A 16,179-nucleotide genomic window follows, 5' to 3' on the forward strand; every position below is an offset into this window, starting at 1 on the left:
TTTTAATTTCATGACTGCAGTCACCATCTGAAGTGATTTTGGGATCCAAGAATATAAATCTGTCACTTTTTCCATTGTTTCCTCATCTATTTGCCGTGAAGTGATGGCACCAAAAGCCATGACCTTAGTTTTTATATACTGAGGTTTAAGCCAGCTTTTTCATTCTCTTCTTTCACTTTCATCAAGAGGCTCTTCAATTCTTCTTCACTTTCCACCGTAAGGGTGGTGTCATCTGCATATATGAAGTTATCGATATTTCTCCTGGCAATTGTGATTCCAGCTTGTGCTTCATCCAGCCTGGCATTTCACATGATGTACCCTGCATATAAGTTAAATAAGCAGGGGAACAACATACAGCCTTGACATACTCCTTTTCCAATTTGCAACCAATCTGCTGTTCCATGTCCGGTTGTAACTATTGCTTCTTCACCTGCATACAGATTTTTCAGGAGGCAGGTAAGGTGGTTTAGTATTACCAACTCTTTCAGAATTTTCCACAGTTTTTTGTGATCCACACAGTCAAAGTCTTTGGCATAGTCAATAAAGCAGAAATAGATGTTTATCTGGAACTCTCTTGCTTTTCCCATGATCCAGTGGATGTTGGCAATTTAATCTCTGGTTCCTTTGCCCTTTCTAAAACCAGCTTGAACATCTGGAAGTTCATGGTTCATGTATTGCTAAAACCTGGCTTAGAGAATTTTGAGCATTACTTTACTAGCATGTGAGATGAGTGCAATTGTGCAGTAGTTTGAACATTCTTTGGCATTGCCTTTCTTTAGGATTGGAATGAAAACTGACCTTTTCTAGTCCTGTGGCCACTGCTGACTTTTCCAAGTTTGCTGGCATACTGAGTGCAGCACTTTCACAGCATCACCTTTCAAGATTTGAAATAGCTCAACTGGAATTCCATCACCTCCACTAGCTTTGTTTGTAGTGATGCTTCCTAAGGCCCACCTACATTCACATTCCAGGAAGTCTGGCTCTAGGTGAGTGATAACACCATCGTGATGATCTGGGTAGTGAAGATCTTTTTTGTATAGTTCTGCTGTGTATTCCTGCCACCTCTTCTTAATATCTTCTGCTTCTGTTAGGTCCATATCATTTCTGTCCTTTATTGACCCATCTTTGCATGAAATGTTCCCTTGGTATCTCTAATTTTTTTGAAGAGATCTCTAGTCTTTCTCATTCTATTGTTTTCCTCTATTTCTTTGCACTGATCACTGAGGAAGACTTTCTTATCTTTCCTTGATATTCTTTGGAACTTTGCATTCAAATGAGTACATCTTTCCTTTTCTCCTTTGCTTTTGGCTTCTCTTCTTTTCACAGCTATTTGAAAGGCCTTCTCAGACAGTCATTTTGCTTTTTTGCATTTCTTTTTCTTGGGGATGGTTTTGATCCCTGTCTCTTGGATAATGTCATGAACCTTCATCCACAGTTCATCAGGCACTCTATCAGATCTAGTCCCTTAAATATATTTCCTACTTCCACTGTATAATCATACAGGATTTGATTTAGGTCATACCTGAACAGTCTGGTGGTTTTCCCTACTTTCTTCAGTTTAAGTCTGAATTTGGCAATAAGGAGTTCAAAATCTGAGCCAAGATCAGCTCCCAGTCTTGCTTTGGCTGACTGTATAGAGCTTCTCTATCTTTGGCTCTAAAGAATATAATCAATCAGATTTTGGTGTTGACCATCTGGTGATGTCCATGTGTAGAGTCCTTTCTTGTGTTGTTCGAAGAGGGTGTTTGCTATGACCAGTGCATCCTCTTGGGAAAACTCTATGAGCCTTTTCCCTGCTTCATTCTGTACTCCAAGGCCAAATTTACCTGTTACTCCAGGTGTTTCTTGACTTCCTACTTTTGCATTCCCATCCCCTATAATATAAAGGGTATCTATTTTGTGTATTAGTTTTAAAAGATCTTGTAGGTCTTCATAGAAACGTTCAACTTCAGCTTCTTCAGCATTACTGGTTGGGGCATAGACTTGGATTACCGTGATATTGAATGGTTTGCCTTGGATACGAACAGACATCATTCTGTCGTTTCTGAGATTGCATCCAAGTACTGCACGTCAGGCTATTTTGTTGACCATGATGACTCCTCCATTTCTTCTAAGGGATTCCTGCCTGCAGTAGTAGATATAATGGTCATCTGAGTTAAATTCACCCATTCCAGTCCATTTCAGTTTGCTGATTCCTAGAATGTCGACGTTCACTCTTGCCATCTCCTGTTTGACCACTTCCAATTTGCCTTGATTCATGGACCTGACATTCCAGGTTCCTATGCAATACTGCTCTTTACAGTATTGGACCGTGCTTCCATCACCAGTCACACCTGCAACAGGATGTTGTCTTCGCTTTGGCTCTGTCACTTAATTCTTTCTGGAGTTATTTCTCCACTGATCTCCAGGAGCATGTTGGGCACCTACTGACCTGGGGAGTTCCTCTTTCAGTGTCCTATCTTTTTGCCTTTTCATACTGTTCATGGGGTTCTCAAGGCCAGAATACTGAAGTGGTTTGCCATTCCCTTCTCCAGTGGACCACATTTTGTCTGAACTCTCCACCATGACCCGTCTATCTTGTGTGGCCCTACATGGTATGGCTCATAGTTTCATTGAATTAGATAAGGCTGTGGTCCATGTGATTAGATTGGTTAGTTTTCTGTGACTGTGGTTTCTGTCTGCCCTCTGATGCCCTCTCTCAGTGCCTACCATCTTACTGGAGCTTCTCTGACCTAGGATGTGGGGCATCTCTTCACAGCCCCCGCTCCTGACCTTGGACATGGGGTATCTTCTCAAGGCCCTTGCTCCTGATCTTGTTGCCTGCATTGCACTGAGTGGTGAGTGGCCAAGAGGAGATATCCCACATCTAAGGAGGCAAGGGGGAAAGTGGGTAAGAAAACCAGAAGAGAGACAAAAGGGTACCCTTAAGGGGTGGCTGGGGGAGGGGAGGGTCTCCCACACTGAGAGTGACCCACCCATACTGATGGGATCAGCAGGGACTAGGAGAGACTTTTCAGGGATTGGATTGGAGCAGTCAGTATTTCCCCTGCCTGCTCGGGCCCAAGCAAGTCTTCTGGGGTCCCTGGCTTAAACCTCCACCCTCTTAGGCCCCCTCCAACTGTGCTGAGACTAAGCCCCACCCCCAAATGCCACTGTAGGGCCTTTTCATGCAGCACTGGTTCTGAACCTAGCCAACCATCTAAGCCCCAATCCCCAGGCCAAGGCTCCACTCCTGTATAATCACCACTGCCCCACAGTCAAGGCTTTTTCTGGCCTTTTTAAAAAAATTATTTATTTATTGCTATTGTGTACTTGTTGCTGTTTCATTTACATTTTTTTTCTAATATATATATATTTTATTTTTCTAATTATGTTCTTTATGCTTTGTTATTGATTGGCTCTTTTTCTTCTGCACTGCATAGCTTGTGGAATCTTGGTTTCCAGGCCAAAGGTTAGGCCTCAGCTCCTGTGGTGGGAGAACTGACTCCAAGTCATTGAATGAATTTAGAACCTCAGACCCCAGGGAATATTAATTACAGTGCATTCTCCTGGAGGTCCTCATCTCACCACTGAGACCTGGCTCTACCCAACCACCTGAAAACTCTAATGCTAAATGTCTCAGGCCAAACCAGTAAGACACAAACACAGCCCTATTCATCAAAAAACAAACAACAACAACAACAAAATAAGACAAAAAAAAATAGGTTACAGATGAAGGAACAATGTAAAAACCTACAAGACCAAATAAATGAAGAGGAAATATGCAACATACCTGAAAAGGAATTCAGAATGATGATTGAAGATGATCCATAATCTCAGAAATAGAATGGAGGCAACAGATTAAGAAAATACAACAAATGTTTAACAAGAGCCAAGAAGAACTAAAGAACAAACAAGCAGTGATAAACAACTCAATGTGGGCAAGCTCAGTCATTCAGTCATGTCTGACTCTTTGTGACCCCATGGACTGCAGCTTGCCAGGCTCCTCTGTTTATGGGATTTTGCCAACCAAGAATACTGGAGGGGATTGTCATTTCCTTCTGCAGGGGATCTTCCTGACCAAGGGATCAAACCTGCAGCTCCTGCAGCTCCTGCTCTGACAGGCAGATGTTTTACCACTGAGCCACCTGGGAAGGCAAACAACCCAGTAGCTGAAATGAAAAAAAAAATACACTATAAGGAATCAATAGCAGGTTAATTCGGAGAAGGCAATGGCAACTCACTCCAGTACTCTTGCCTGGAAAATCCCATGGATGGAGGAGCCTGGAAGGCTGCGGTCCATGGGGTTGCTGAGTCAGACACAACTGAGCGACTTCACTTTCACTTTTCACTTTCATGCACTGGAGAAGGAAATGGCAACCCACTCCAGTGTTCTTGCCTGGAGAATCCCAGGGACGGGGGAGCCTGGTGGGCTGCCATCTATGGGGTTGCACAGAGTCAGACACGACTGACACAACTTAGCAGCAGCAGCAGTAGCAGCAGCTTAATTGAAGCAAAAAATGAATAAGTGAGCTGGAAGATAGAATAGTGTTAAAAACTGCTAAGGAGCAAAATAAAGAAAAAAGAATGGAGAAAATTGAAGACAGTCTCACAGACATATGTGCAACAACATTAAACACACCAACATTCAAATTATAGGGGTCCCAGAAGAAGACAAGAAAGAGAAAGGATCAAGAAAATATTTCAAGAGCTTATCATCAAAACATTCCCTAACATGGGAAAGGAAATAGCCTCCCAAGTACAGGAAGAGGAGAGAGTCCCATACAGGATAAACCCTAGGAGAAATACAAGAAGACACATAATCAAACCAACAAAAACTAAATAGAAAGAAAAAATGTTAAAAGCAGCAAGAGAAAAGCAAAAAAATAACATACAAGGGAATCCCCACAAGGTTAACTGATTTCTCAGCAGAAACTCTGCAGGCCAGAGGGAGTGGCAGGACATATTTAAAGTGATGAAACAGAAAAACTTACAACCAAGATTATTCTACCCAACAAGGATCTAATTCAGATTCAACAGAGAAATCAAAAGCATTACAGAGAAGCAAAAGCTAAGAGAATTCAGCACCACCAGACCAGATTCACAGGAAATGCTAAAGTAACTTCCATAAACAGGAAGCACAAAAGAAGAAAATGACCTACAAAAACAAACCCAGAACAGTTATAAAAATTGTAATAGAAACTTGCATATCGATAATTACCTTAAATGTAAATGGATCAAATGCTCCAATGAAAAGACAAAGATTGGTTGAATGGATACAAAAAGAAAACCCATATATATATATATATATATATATATATATATATATATGTATGTATGTATGTCTACATGAGACTCACTTCAAACCTAGGAATATATATCACATATATATTCAGAATGTGAGAGGATGGAAAAAGATACTCCATGTAAATCAAAAGAAATCTGGAGTAGCAATTCTCTTATCAGTTAACATACACTTTAAAATAAAGACTATAACAACAGATAAGGAAGGACACTACATAATGATCAAGGGATCAATCTAAGAAGATATAACAATTTTAAATATTTATGCACCCAACATAGGAGCATCTCAATACACAAGGAAAATGCTAACAGCTGTAAAAGGGGAAATTGACAGTAACATGATAATAGTGAGGGGATTTACTACCCCAATTACACCAATGGACAGATCATCCAGACATAAAATTAATAAAGAAAACAGAAGTTTTAAATGACACAATGGACCATAAAAATTTAATTGATATTTATAGGACAATCCACCCAAAAGCAGCAGAATACACTTTCTTCTGAAGTGCCCATGGAACATTGTCCAGGATAGATCATATCATAAGTCAAAAACAAAGCCTCAGAAAATTTAAGAAAATTGAAATTTATCAAGAATCTTTTCTAACCACAATGCTATGAAATTAGAAATCAATCACAGGGGAAAAAAACTGTAGAAAATATAAACACATGGAAGTTTGTAACACTGTGCTGCTGAATATTCAACAGATTACTAAAAAAAAAATCAGAGGAAACTAAAAATATATTAAAACAAATGATAATGAAAACATGACGACCCAAAACCTATGGGATGCAGCAAAAGCAGTTCTAAGACAGAAGCTTATAGCAATTTAATCTCATCTCAACAAATAAGTAAAACATCATATAAACAATATTAACCTTACATTTAAAGCCACTAGAGAAAGAAGAACAACAAAAAATACTCCAAAATTAGTAGAAGGAAAGAGATCATAAAGATCATAGCAGAAATAAGTGAAATATAAACAAAGATAATAGCAAAGATCAATAAAACTAAAAGCTGATTCTTTAAGATAAAATTAATAAAACTTGACACAGAATCATCAAGAAGGGGGGAGAATTCAAATCAATAAAATTAGAAATGAAAAAGAAGAAGTTACAACTGAAACCACAGAAACACTAATGATCACAAGATACTATTCATAAGCAACTAAATGACAACAAAATGGACAACCTGGAAGAAATGAACAAATTCTAAGAAAGGTACAACTTTCAAAGACTGAATCAGGAAGAATTAGAAGATATAAACAAACCAATAAAACGTAATGAAATTGAAAGTGTAATTTAAAATCTTCCAACAAACAAAAGCCCAGAACCAGAGGACTTAACAAGCAGATTCTATCAAACATTTAGAGAAGAAATAACACCTAACCTCTCAAACTCTTCCAAATAATTACAGAAGGAGGAAAATTCCCAAACTCATTCTACAAGGCCACCATCACCCTGATACCAAAACCAGAAAAAGACATCACAAAGAAAGAAAGTTACAGACCAATATCACTGATAAATATAGATGCTGAAAATCCTCAACAAAATAATAACAAACAGAATCCAACAACACATTAAAAAGATCATACAACATGATCAAGTGAGATTTATCCCAGGGATGCGAGGATTTTTCAGTATATGCAAATCAATCCATGTGATACACTATAGTAACAAATTAAAGAACAGAAACCATGTGATCATCCCAATAGATACAGAAAAAGCTTTTAACAAATTCAACATCCATTTATGATAAAATTTTCTAGAAATTTAGCATAGAGGGAATCTGCCTCCACATAATAATAAACATATATGACAAACACAGTAAACATCATTCTCAAAGCTGAAAAACTGAAAGCATTTCCTCTAAGATCAGGAACAAGACAAGGATATGCACTCTCTTCACTATTATTCAACATAGTTTTGGGAGCCCTAACTGTGGCAATCAGAGAAGAAAAAGAAATGAAAGGAATTCAAATTGGAAAAGAAGTCAAACTGTCACTGTTTGTAGGTGACATGATACTATACATAGTAAAGCTTCAAGATGCCACTAGAAAACTACTAATCAATGAATTTGGTAAAATTGCAGGATACAAAATTAATGCATAGAGATCTCTTGCCTTCCTATAGACTAACAATGAAAGATCAGAAAGGGAAATTAAGGAAACAACCCCATTTACCATTACAACAAAAAGAAAAACAATACCTAGGAATAAACCTACCTAATGAGCCAAAACACCTGTACTCAAAACTATAAAACACCAATGAAAGAAATCAAAGATAATACAAACAGATGAAGAGATACACCATGTTCTTAGACGGGAAGAAGCAATATTTGAAAATGACTATACTGCCCAAAGCAATCTATAGATTCAATGTGATCTCTATCAAATTACCAAAAACACTTTTCACAGAATTTTTTTAAAATTACAATTTCTATGAAAACACAAAAGCCACTAATAAAACAATCTTGACAAAGAAAAATGGAGCTAGAGGAATTACGCTCCCTAACTTCAGACTATACTATAAAGCTGTAGTAATCAAGACAGTATGGTTTTGGCACAAAAAACAGAAATATAGATCAGTGGTACAGTGCAGAAAGCCCAGAGATAAACTCACACACCTATGGTCATCTAATCTATGACAAAGGAGGCAAGAACATACAAAGGAGAAAAGACAGCCTATACAATAAGTGGTGCTGGGAGAACTGGCCAGCCACATACAAAAGAATGAAATTAGAACACTACCTAACACCATACATAAAAATAAACTCAAAATGGTTTAAAGATCTAAATATATGGTGAACACTATAAAACAGAGGAAAACATAGGAAACAAACTCTGACATAAATCAAAGTAAGATCTTTTTTTACTCATCTCCTAGACTAGAGCTATCACAATATTGTAAAGTAATTATCCTCCAATTAAAACAAATTTAAACCCCCCCCAAAAGAAAAACAAAAATAAGCAAATGGGACCTAATTAATATCTTTTAAACAGCCTAGGAAACCATAAAGAAGATGAGAAGACAATCCTCAGGATCGGAAAATATATTTGCAAACAAAACAATGGATAAAAAATTAACTTCTAAAATATACAAGCAACTCATGCAGCTCAATGTCAAAAAAAAAAAAAAAAAAACCAGCCCAATCAAAAAATGGGCAGAAGACACAAATAGACATTTCTGCTTTATTGACTATGCCAAAGACTTTGACTGTGTGGATCACAATAAACTGGAGAATTCTGAAAGAGATGGGAATACCAGACCACCTAACTTGCCTCTTGAGAAACCTATACGCAGGTCAGGAAGCAACAGTTAGAACTGGACATGGAACAACAGACTGGTTCCAAATAGGAAAAGGAGTACGTCAAGGCTGTATATTGTCACCCTGCTTATTTAACTTACATGCAGAGTACATCATGAGAAACGCTGGGCTGGAAGAAACACAAGCTGGAATCAAGACTGCTTGATCAACAACCTCACATATTCAGATAACACCACCCTTATGGCAGAAAGTGAAGAGGAACTAAAAAGCCTCTTGATGAAAGTGAAAGAGGAGAGTGAAAAAGTTGGCTTAAAGTTCAACATTCAGAAAACAAAGATCATGGCATCTGATCCCATCACTTCATGGGAAATAAATGGGGAAACAGTGGAAACAGTGTCAGACTTTATTTTTTGAGGGTACTCTCAAATCACTGTAGATGGTGACTGCAGCCATGAAATTAAAAGACTCTTACTCCTTGGAAGAACAGTTATGACCAACCTAGATAGCATATTCAAAAGCAGAGACATTACTTTGCCAACAAAGGTCCATCTAGTCAAGGCTATGGTTTTTCCAGTAGTGATGTCTGGATGTGAGAGTTGGACTGTGAAGAAAGCTGAGTGCCAATGAATTGATGCTTTTGAACTGTGGTGTAGGAGAAGACTCTTGAGAGTCCCTTGGACTGCAAGGAGATCCAATCAGTCCATCCTAAAGGAGATCAGTCCTGGGTGTACTTTGGAAGGACTAATGCTAAAGCTGAAACTCCAATAGTCTGGCCACCTCATGCAAAGAGTTGACTCATTGGAAAAGACTCTGATGCTGGGAGGGATTGGGGGCAGGAGGAGAAGGGGACGACAAAGGATGAAATGGCTGGATGGCTTCACTGAGTCGATGGGTATGAGTTTGGGTGAGCTCCAGGAGTTGGTAATAGACAGGGAGACCTGGCGTGTTGTGGTTCAAGTGGTCACAAAGGGTCGGACACGACTGAGCAACTGAACTAAACTGACATACAAATGGCCTAGAAGCAAATGGAAAGATGCTTGACAGCATTAATTATTAGAGAAATGCCAATCAAAAGTACAATGAAAGACTTCCCTGTTGGTACAATGGATGGGAAAACACCCGCTAATGCAGAGGACACTAGTTCGATCCCTGCTACGGAAGAATTCCACATGCCATGGATCACCTAAAGGCCATGTGCCACAACTACTGAACTCCCACTGTAGAGCCCAAGAGCCACAACTACTGGGCCCACAACTACTGAAGTCTGTGTGCCTAGCGTCTGTGTTCCATAAGAGAAGACACTGCAATGAGAAGCCCCCGTACACCACAACAAAGAGTAGCTCCCATTCACTACAACTAGAGAAAGTCTGCATGCAGCAATGAAAACCCAGTACAACCAAAAAGAAATAAATTATATCTGTTCAGTTCAGTTCAGTCACTCAGTCGTGTCTGACTCTTTGCGACCCCATGAATCGCAGCACGCCAGGCCTCCCTGTCCATCACCAACTCCCGGAGTTCTCTCAGATTCACGTCCATCCAGTCAGTGATGCCATCCAGCCATCTCATCCTCTGTCATCCCCTTTTCCTCCTGCCCCCAATAAACTACAATGAGGTTTTATCTCACACCAGCTAGAACAGTCATCATCAAAAAATCTATAAACAGCAAGTGCTGGAAATGGTGTGGAGAAAAGGGAATCCTCTTGCACTGTAGGTGAGAATGAATGTAAAGTGATACAGCCTCTATGGAGAACAGTATGGAGGTTCCTTAAAAAACTAAACATAGAACTACCATACAACCTAGCAACTCCACTACTGGGCATATACCCTGAGAAACACCATAATTCAAACAGACACATGTACTCCAGTGTTCACTGCAGCTCTATTTACAGAAGCCAGGACATGGAAACAATTTAAGTGTGCATCAATAGATAAATGAATAAAGAAGATGTGGTACATATCCACATTGGAATATTAGTCAGCCATAAAAAGGAACAAAATTGGGTCATTTGTAGAGATGTGGATGAACCTAGATTCTGTCATACAGAGTGCAGTAAGTCAGAAAAAGAAAAAGTATCATATATTAACACATGTATGTAGAATCTAGAAAAATCGTACCAATAAACTTAGGTCCAGGGCAGGAATAAAGAGGCAGATGTAGGAAATGGACATGTGGACACAAGCAGAAAGGGGAGGCTGGGATGAACTGGAAGATTAGGTTTGACATAAATGTACTATCATGTGCAAAATAGATAGCTAGTGGGAACCTGCAGTGTAGCAAAGAGAGTTCAGGTCAGTGCTCTGTGATGACCTAGATTGGTGGGATGGGGGTGGGGGTGGGAGGAAGGTCCAAGAGGGAGGGGATATAGGTATAAATATGGTTGATTCACTTCATTGTACAGCAGAAACTAACATTGTAAAGCAATTATACTCCCATAAAAATAAATAGCCCCTTTGTTTTAGCTGCTACAACAACTGGCAATTATAAAAGTCTGAAGACATTCCAAAGACAACACTGAAGAAGGAAAGGAGAATTGACAGACCAGTAGAGCTGCTATGGCAGCAGCATTACAAGATTCAAGCTTCATACTTGGGAGGACACCTGCTGCCCATCTAAGGAACAGAGATGAGATTCTGAATGATGCATATTTGATCAACATACTGGGCTTTGGTATATGCTAAAGCGCAACTCTACTCTTAGTGAAGTCACTCAAGAAACCACACTAAAATTAATACATTAAATTATTCATTGTGGGAACTGATAAAATGACTGCCTGGGAAAAATAATACTTTTGGAAACCTTCTCCCAAAGTAATGGCTGAAATATGTCCGAAGTGTCAGATCTATCCTAAGTAGAACCCAGAAATACCTATTCATACTTCTCACAGCCACTTTCATACTTCTCACAGCCACTTTCTTTTGCTTCCTGGTCATTTTGAAATCTGGCAAGTGGATTTTACCTCACTATCTCCCTTTCAGGGATGCAAATATGTTCTGATGATAGTATGCATGTATTCCCATTGGGTGGAAGCCTTTCCTTGCAGATGAGTAACTCCCTTTATAGTAGCCAAAACACTGTTGAAAAGGATTATTCCTACTGAGGGAATTCCCCTGGAATTACATAGTGATAATGGTGCCCATTTCATTGTACAAATTCTAAATGCTATTGTAAAATCTGGCCTCTGCTACATTTCCACTGTAACTATCATCCTCAATCTTCTGGTACAGAGGAAAGAAACAAAGATGTAATCAAAACTGAACTGGCAAAAATCTCTGAGGCTATAGGCCTTCCTTGGCCTAAATTGCCATATTAAGTTCTATTAAACTTAATATCTATAACCTTTGGAAAATACAAACTGTCGCTATTTGAAAAAAAATTATTGAAAAATCCATGATTCTTGATTTAGGACTATAAAATCCCCTTCTAGTCAAGGGAGATCTTTTACATTATTGGCAAAGTCTCATTAAAACTGACCCCGAAGTGAGGCAAATGGCCCCTAATAAGGATGGCTTTCCCAAGACTTTGGACAAGGCTGGTACTCTCTATGATCCCCATCAATGAAATCCCTCAAGTTAACCTTGTTCTAATTGCTGCCATCATAGAGTTGTTACATCTCCTTCATTATGTAATAATTGATGATGCATCAACTTGCTTCTCCTTATAGACATATTGTCAAGGAGTGAAATTTTTCATGAATAGGTTTATGGCCAGGAAAGAACATTTAGAGGAAGTGACCCTGGTCTTTTGGTTCTTCGATTTTGACTATAAAGGACTGGACAATTGAACTTTTGGGACTCCTCATTGAAGCTACAGTTTTATTAATGTGCTTTGTCCTACTACATAGAGTAGGCATCCTCCATGAATGGTAATTCTATCTTATATTAACCCTGCTGGGAATAAGCCTGTGGCTCCAATTCTTGGCCATTTAATTACTCTATTTCACTTGGGACTCTTTCACTCACCAAGGCCATGAGTTACCCTTAGTCCTCTTTATATTAAAATGGCTGATTTTTCTTGGGATAGTTTTTACTAGAGTTATATTATTAGCTCTCTTAATATCCATCTGGACTCTTTATACCTGGGAAAATAATGCCTTATTCTGCATTTCCGAAAGTCTAGCCACTGGAGGAAATCTAACAAACTGTTGGATATGCCATCAGCACCCTAATCACTCGCTGAACACTGGGACCCCCTTGCTTTGGCTATCTCTAATCTTACTGGTAACTCTCTACCATATGTTATTCAGAACTCATTTACTTGAATTCACAGTTCCCTTTCCTTGTTTTCCTTGTTTGGAACCAAATAACCCCTCAAACAGTTCCTTAGGAATATGTGTTCCAATGAGAACCTGTGGTTATCCAGAAACATGAGCTCCAACTTCCAAACACCCACTTTTATTTCACTGTTCAACAACAAAATATGTTCTCATGATAACCCCCATATATTCCAATAAGGAAGGCTTCTAGGCTGCTCATATATAACCAGCCCATGGTTGAATTTCACCTTTGACGTCTCCTTTCTCTGTGCTCCAGTGAAGTTGCTCAGTCATATCCAACTCATTGCGACCCCATGGACTGTAGCCTACCAGGCTCCTCCATCCATGGAATTTTCCAGGCAAGAGTACTGGAGTGGGATGCCATTTCCTTCTCCAGGGGATCTTCCCAACCCAGGGTTCAAACCCAGGTCTCCCGCATTACGGGCAGATATTTTACCATTTGAGCCACTGGGGAAGCCCTCCATCTATGTATTTATGGTTGGAAGGTCGCCACCTAGGGCATATCCTGCCTCAATGCCCTAACACCAAGTTCTAATGTGCCCTAGGACTTTTAATCAGAGAAGGCAATGGCAACCCACTCCAGTACTCTTGCGTGGAAAATCCCATGGGCGGAGGAGCCTGGTAGGCTGCGGCCAATGGGGTCCTGAAGAGTCAGACACGACTCAGCGACTTCACTTTCGCTTTTCACTTTCATGCATTGGAGAAAGAAATGGCAACCCACTCCAGTGTTCTTGCCTGGAGAATCCCAGGGACAAGGGAGCCTGGTGGGCTGCCGTCTATGGGATCGCACAGAGTCGGACACGACTGAAGTGACACAGCAGCAACAGAAGCAGCAGGACTTTTAATAGTTCATTTGACTGTTAAATTTGTCAGAAATTACCAAATGGCACATATAGTCTACTTTCTGCCTCTGCCAAGAAACCCCTTCTGAGGGATTTCAAAGGTTCCCAAGATTTATCTAAACTACACGTGAGTTGGTGCCACAGACAAAATTATTCAAAACCCCTCTGCTATCATAGCAGACACAGCTAATGCCACAGCTAAAACATTAAGCGCCCAAAAAGACTTCCTGAATCTGCTTGCTCATCTTGTGTTAGATAAAAGTTTTTCCTTGGATTACCTTCTAGCAGAACTTGGAAGAGTCTGTGTCATCTTAAATACCACCTGTTGTACCTGGATAAATGCCTCTGGTACAGTAGAAACTCAGATTGGAACCTTACAAAACAAGGTCACTTGACTTCATTCTGATAGTGTTAATACCTCCCTAATGTTTGGTTTGTTTAGTTGATTACCCTCAAACACTGGATCTTGGTTCAAAACTGTTTTGCAAACTGGGTTATTACTGTTAATAACTGCTGTCAGCTTCTTTATATTGATAAAGTGCTTGCTTAAATTGATTACTTCTATATTTAACCATTCTACTGCTCAGCTGACACTCATCCAAATCGATATACTTGAGGCAGCACAACATCATGTTGCTTCCAGTGAATTTTCCAATCTATCCACTGATTCATCACAAACCACCCTCTAAAGGACATGATGGACCTGGAGCAGACAACCAATTCTGGCTACGTGGGAATAAGAATTGCTCCAATGATGTTTTCTTCAGGAAAAGGCACGGGCAAAAGGGGGAACTGTGAAAATAACTATGTCAGGAATGACTAAGACATGACCTGAAGACCTCCGTGTTTGCTACCAATGCTGCACTTTCGCTGAACACTCTAAATTAAAACTGCTGAATAGTTGCTGAGTTGCTAAAAGGAAAGATTGATGTTTGAAACTAGACTTTATCTTCCTAAGAAAACACAACTGTCCCTAGTAATGACTCAGATGCATTCCATAACTCAATCTATGTATAATTTTACCCTCCAATCCAAATTATTGGTAAACAACTTGCATAACTCTGCATTGATTTCCCTCTTCCTGTAAAAACCCTAGCCATTTTCCCCTAGTGGGACACTATTCTGGTTTCTTCTAGACTTTCTGTGATCCCTGAATTGCAATTCTAAGACCCCAAATAAACTACCTTTATGCCTCTTCACAGTTAGTAATCCTTATGTTGATATGAATTTAAATTAGCCTGGGCCATATCTCCTACGATTGATAGAAAAAATTAAGCAGAAACTAGTTGTAACCCTTCCCTGTTCTCAGCCTGATAGTAGAAAGAAAACTGACAGGAAGGAAGTGAGTTCGCAAAGAGGCTGCAGTTGGGGTAATGAAGAGTAGTATCTGGAAAGAAAAGACGTAGAAGAGGCTCTAACTATGGTCAGCTGTACGCAGACACCAACTGGCCTAGCAATGTCACCTCTACGTTTTTTCTTCCGGGATGAGCAGAGCCAGGTCCACTCTGTTACACCTCTTTCCTATAGCCCAGCTCGGGGCTGGACAGATGCTTTTGCCCCCAAACCCACACGTGCAAGCTGGGGAGCTGGAGTGATGGTCTGAGCAACCGTTGGGGCAGAAGTCAAGAGGAGGGCAGGGGAACCCTGGATAAAGGAAGTAACCCTCTGGGAGGCAATGCCATGCGGGGTATTCAAGAAAGGCTGTTAAAAGTGCAGCAAGTCTGTATAAAAGGCTGGAGTAAAGGGGTGTATGAGGTAACCGCTGGGGAGCCAGGAGGAGCTGGGATCGGAGGAGACAGGACAGAGAGGGACCCAGTAGGCAACCACCCAACGCGGAGGCGGCGTCAAGTGAGAGAACAATTGGTACAGAACCACCTCTCCTTTGCGTGCCGCAGCCGCCTGTAGGCAGGTCCCAAGGAGAAGTTCAGTTTGGGTGAAACGGGTTTGAACCGAGGAATATTACTCCGGTCCCGCGCGGAAGAGGGCGTCAAAGAGCACCCTAAGGGTTGAGAGGGTGTACCTGGGCTTGCGGCTGAGCATCGAGAGGGAATCCCCGGCTCCCAGCCTCGCTGATCTCTTCTCCTTACCTTGGGCACCGTGATATGGTCCATGGCCGCGGTTCCCCACACCCGAAAGCCTTAGTGCAACTCAGGCTGCTGCCGCCACCACGGTTCTAGCAACCTTCTTGCCCAACCATGGTTCTAGACCCCGCCCTCCCTCTCGTGCTTCAAGTTCTCGTCACCTGATCCTCGCGGAGGCTTCTCTCGCGACACTTCGCCTTCAGCCGCTAACGCCATCTTGCTTCCTGGCAATGCCCTTTTATTTGTGCGGTCCTGTCAAAATGCCATTCCTTTGCTAGGGGTGTGTACCCAGTAACATCCGACTCTTAGCGACCCTTTGGATTATAACCCACCAGGCTGCTCTGTCCATGGGATTATCCAGGCAAGAATACTGGAGTGGGTTGCTATTTTTTACTCCAAGGGATCTTCTCTACCCAGGGATGGAACCGGAG

At 40.6% G+C, this 16,179-nt stretch overlaps 1 protein-coding gene across 1 annotated transcript in view; it reads right to left on the minus strand.

Annotated features, from left to right (window-relative positions):
• LOC102177151 (myotubularin-related protein 8) overlaps window positions 1-15,871 on the minus strand; it is a 35,034-nt gene extending 19,163 nt beyond the window's left edge. The window contains exon 1 of the mRNA XM_018044466.1: window positions 15,755-15,871. Within this exon, the coding sequence (XP_017899955.1) occupies window positions 15,755-15,778 (24 nt within the window). The 5' untranslated portion in view covers window positions 15,779-15,871. The remainder of the gene's footprint in view (window positions 1-15,754) is intronic.
• Between the last annotated feature and the right edge of the window lie 308 nt (window positions 15,872-16,179).

This window comes from Capra hircus, unplaced genomic scaffold (assembly GCF_001704415.2).
Source record: "Capra hircus breed San Clemente unplaced genomic scaffold, ASM170441v1, whole genome shotgun sequence".
Taxonomy (NCBI): domain Eukaryota; kingdom Metazoa; phylum Chordata; class Mammalia; order Artiodactyla; family Bovidae; genus Capra; species Capra hircus.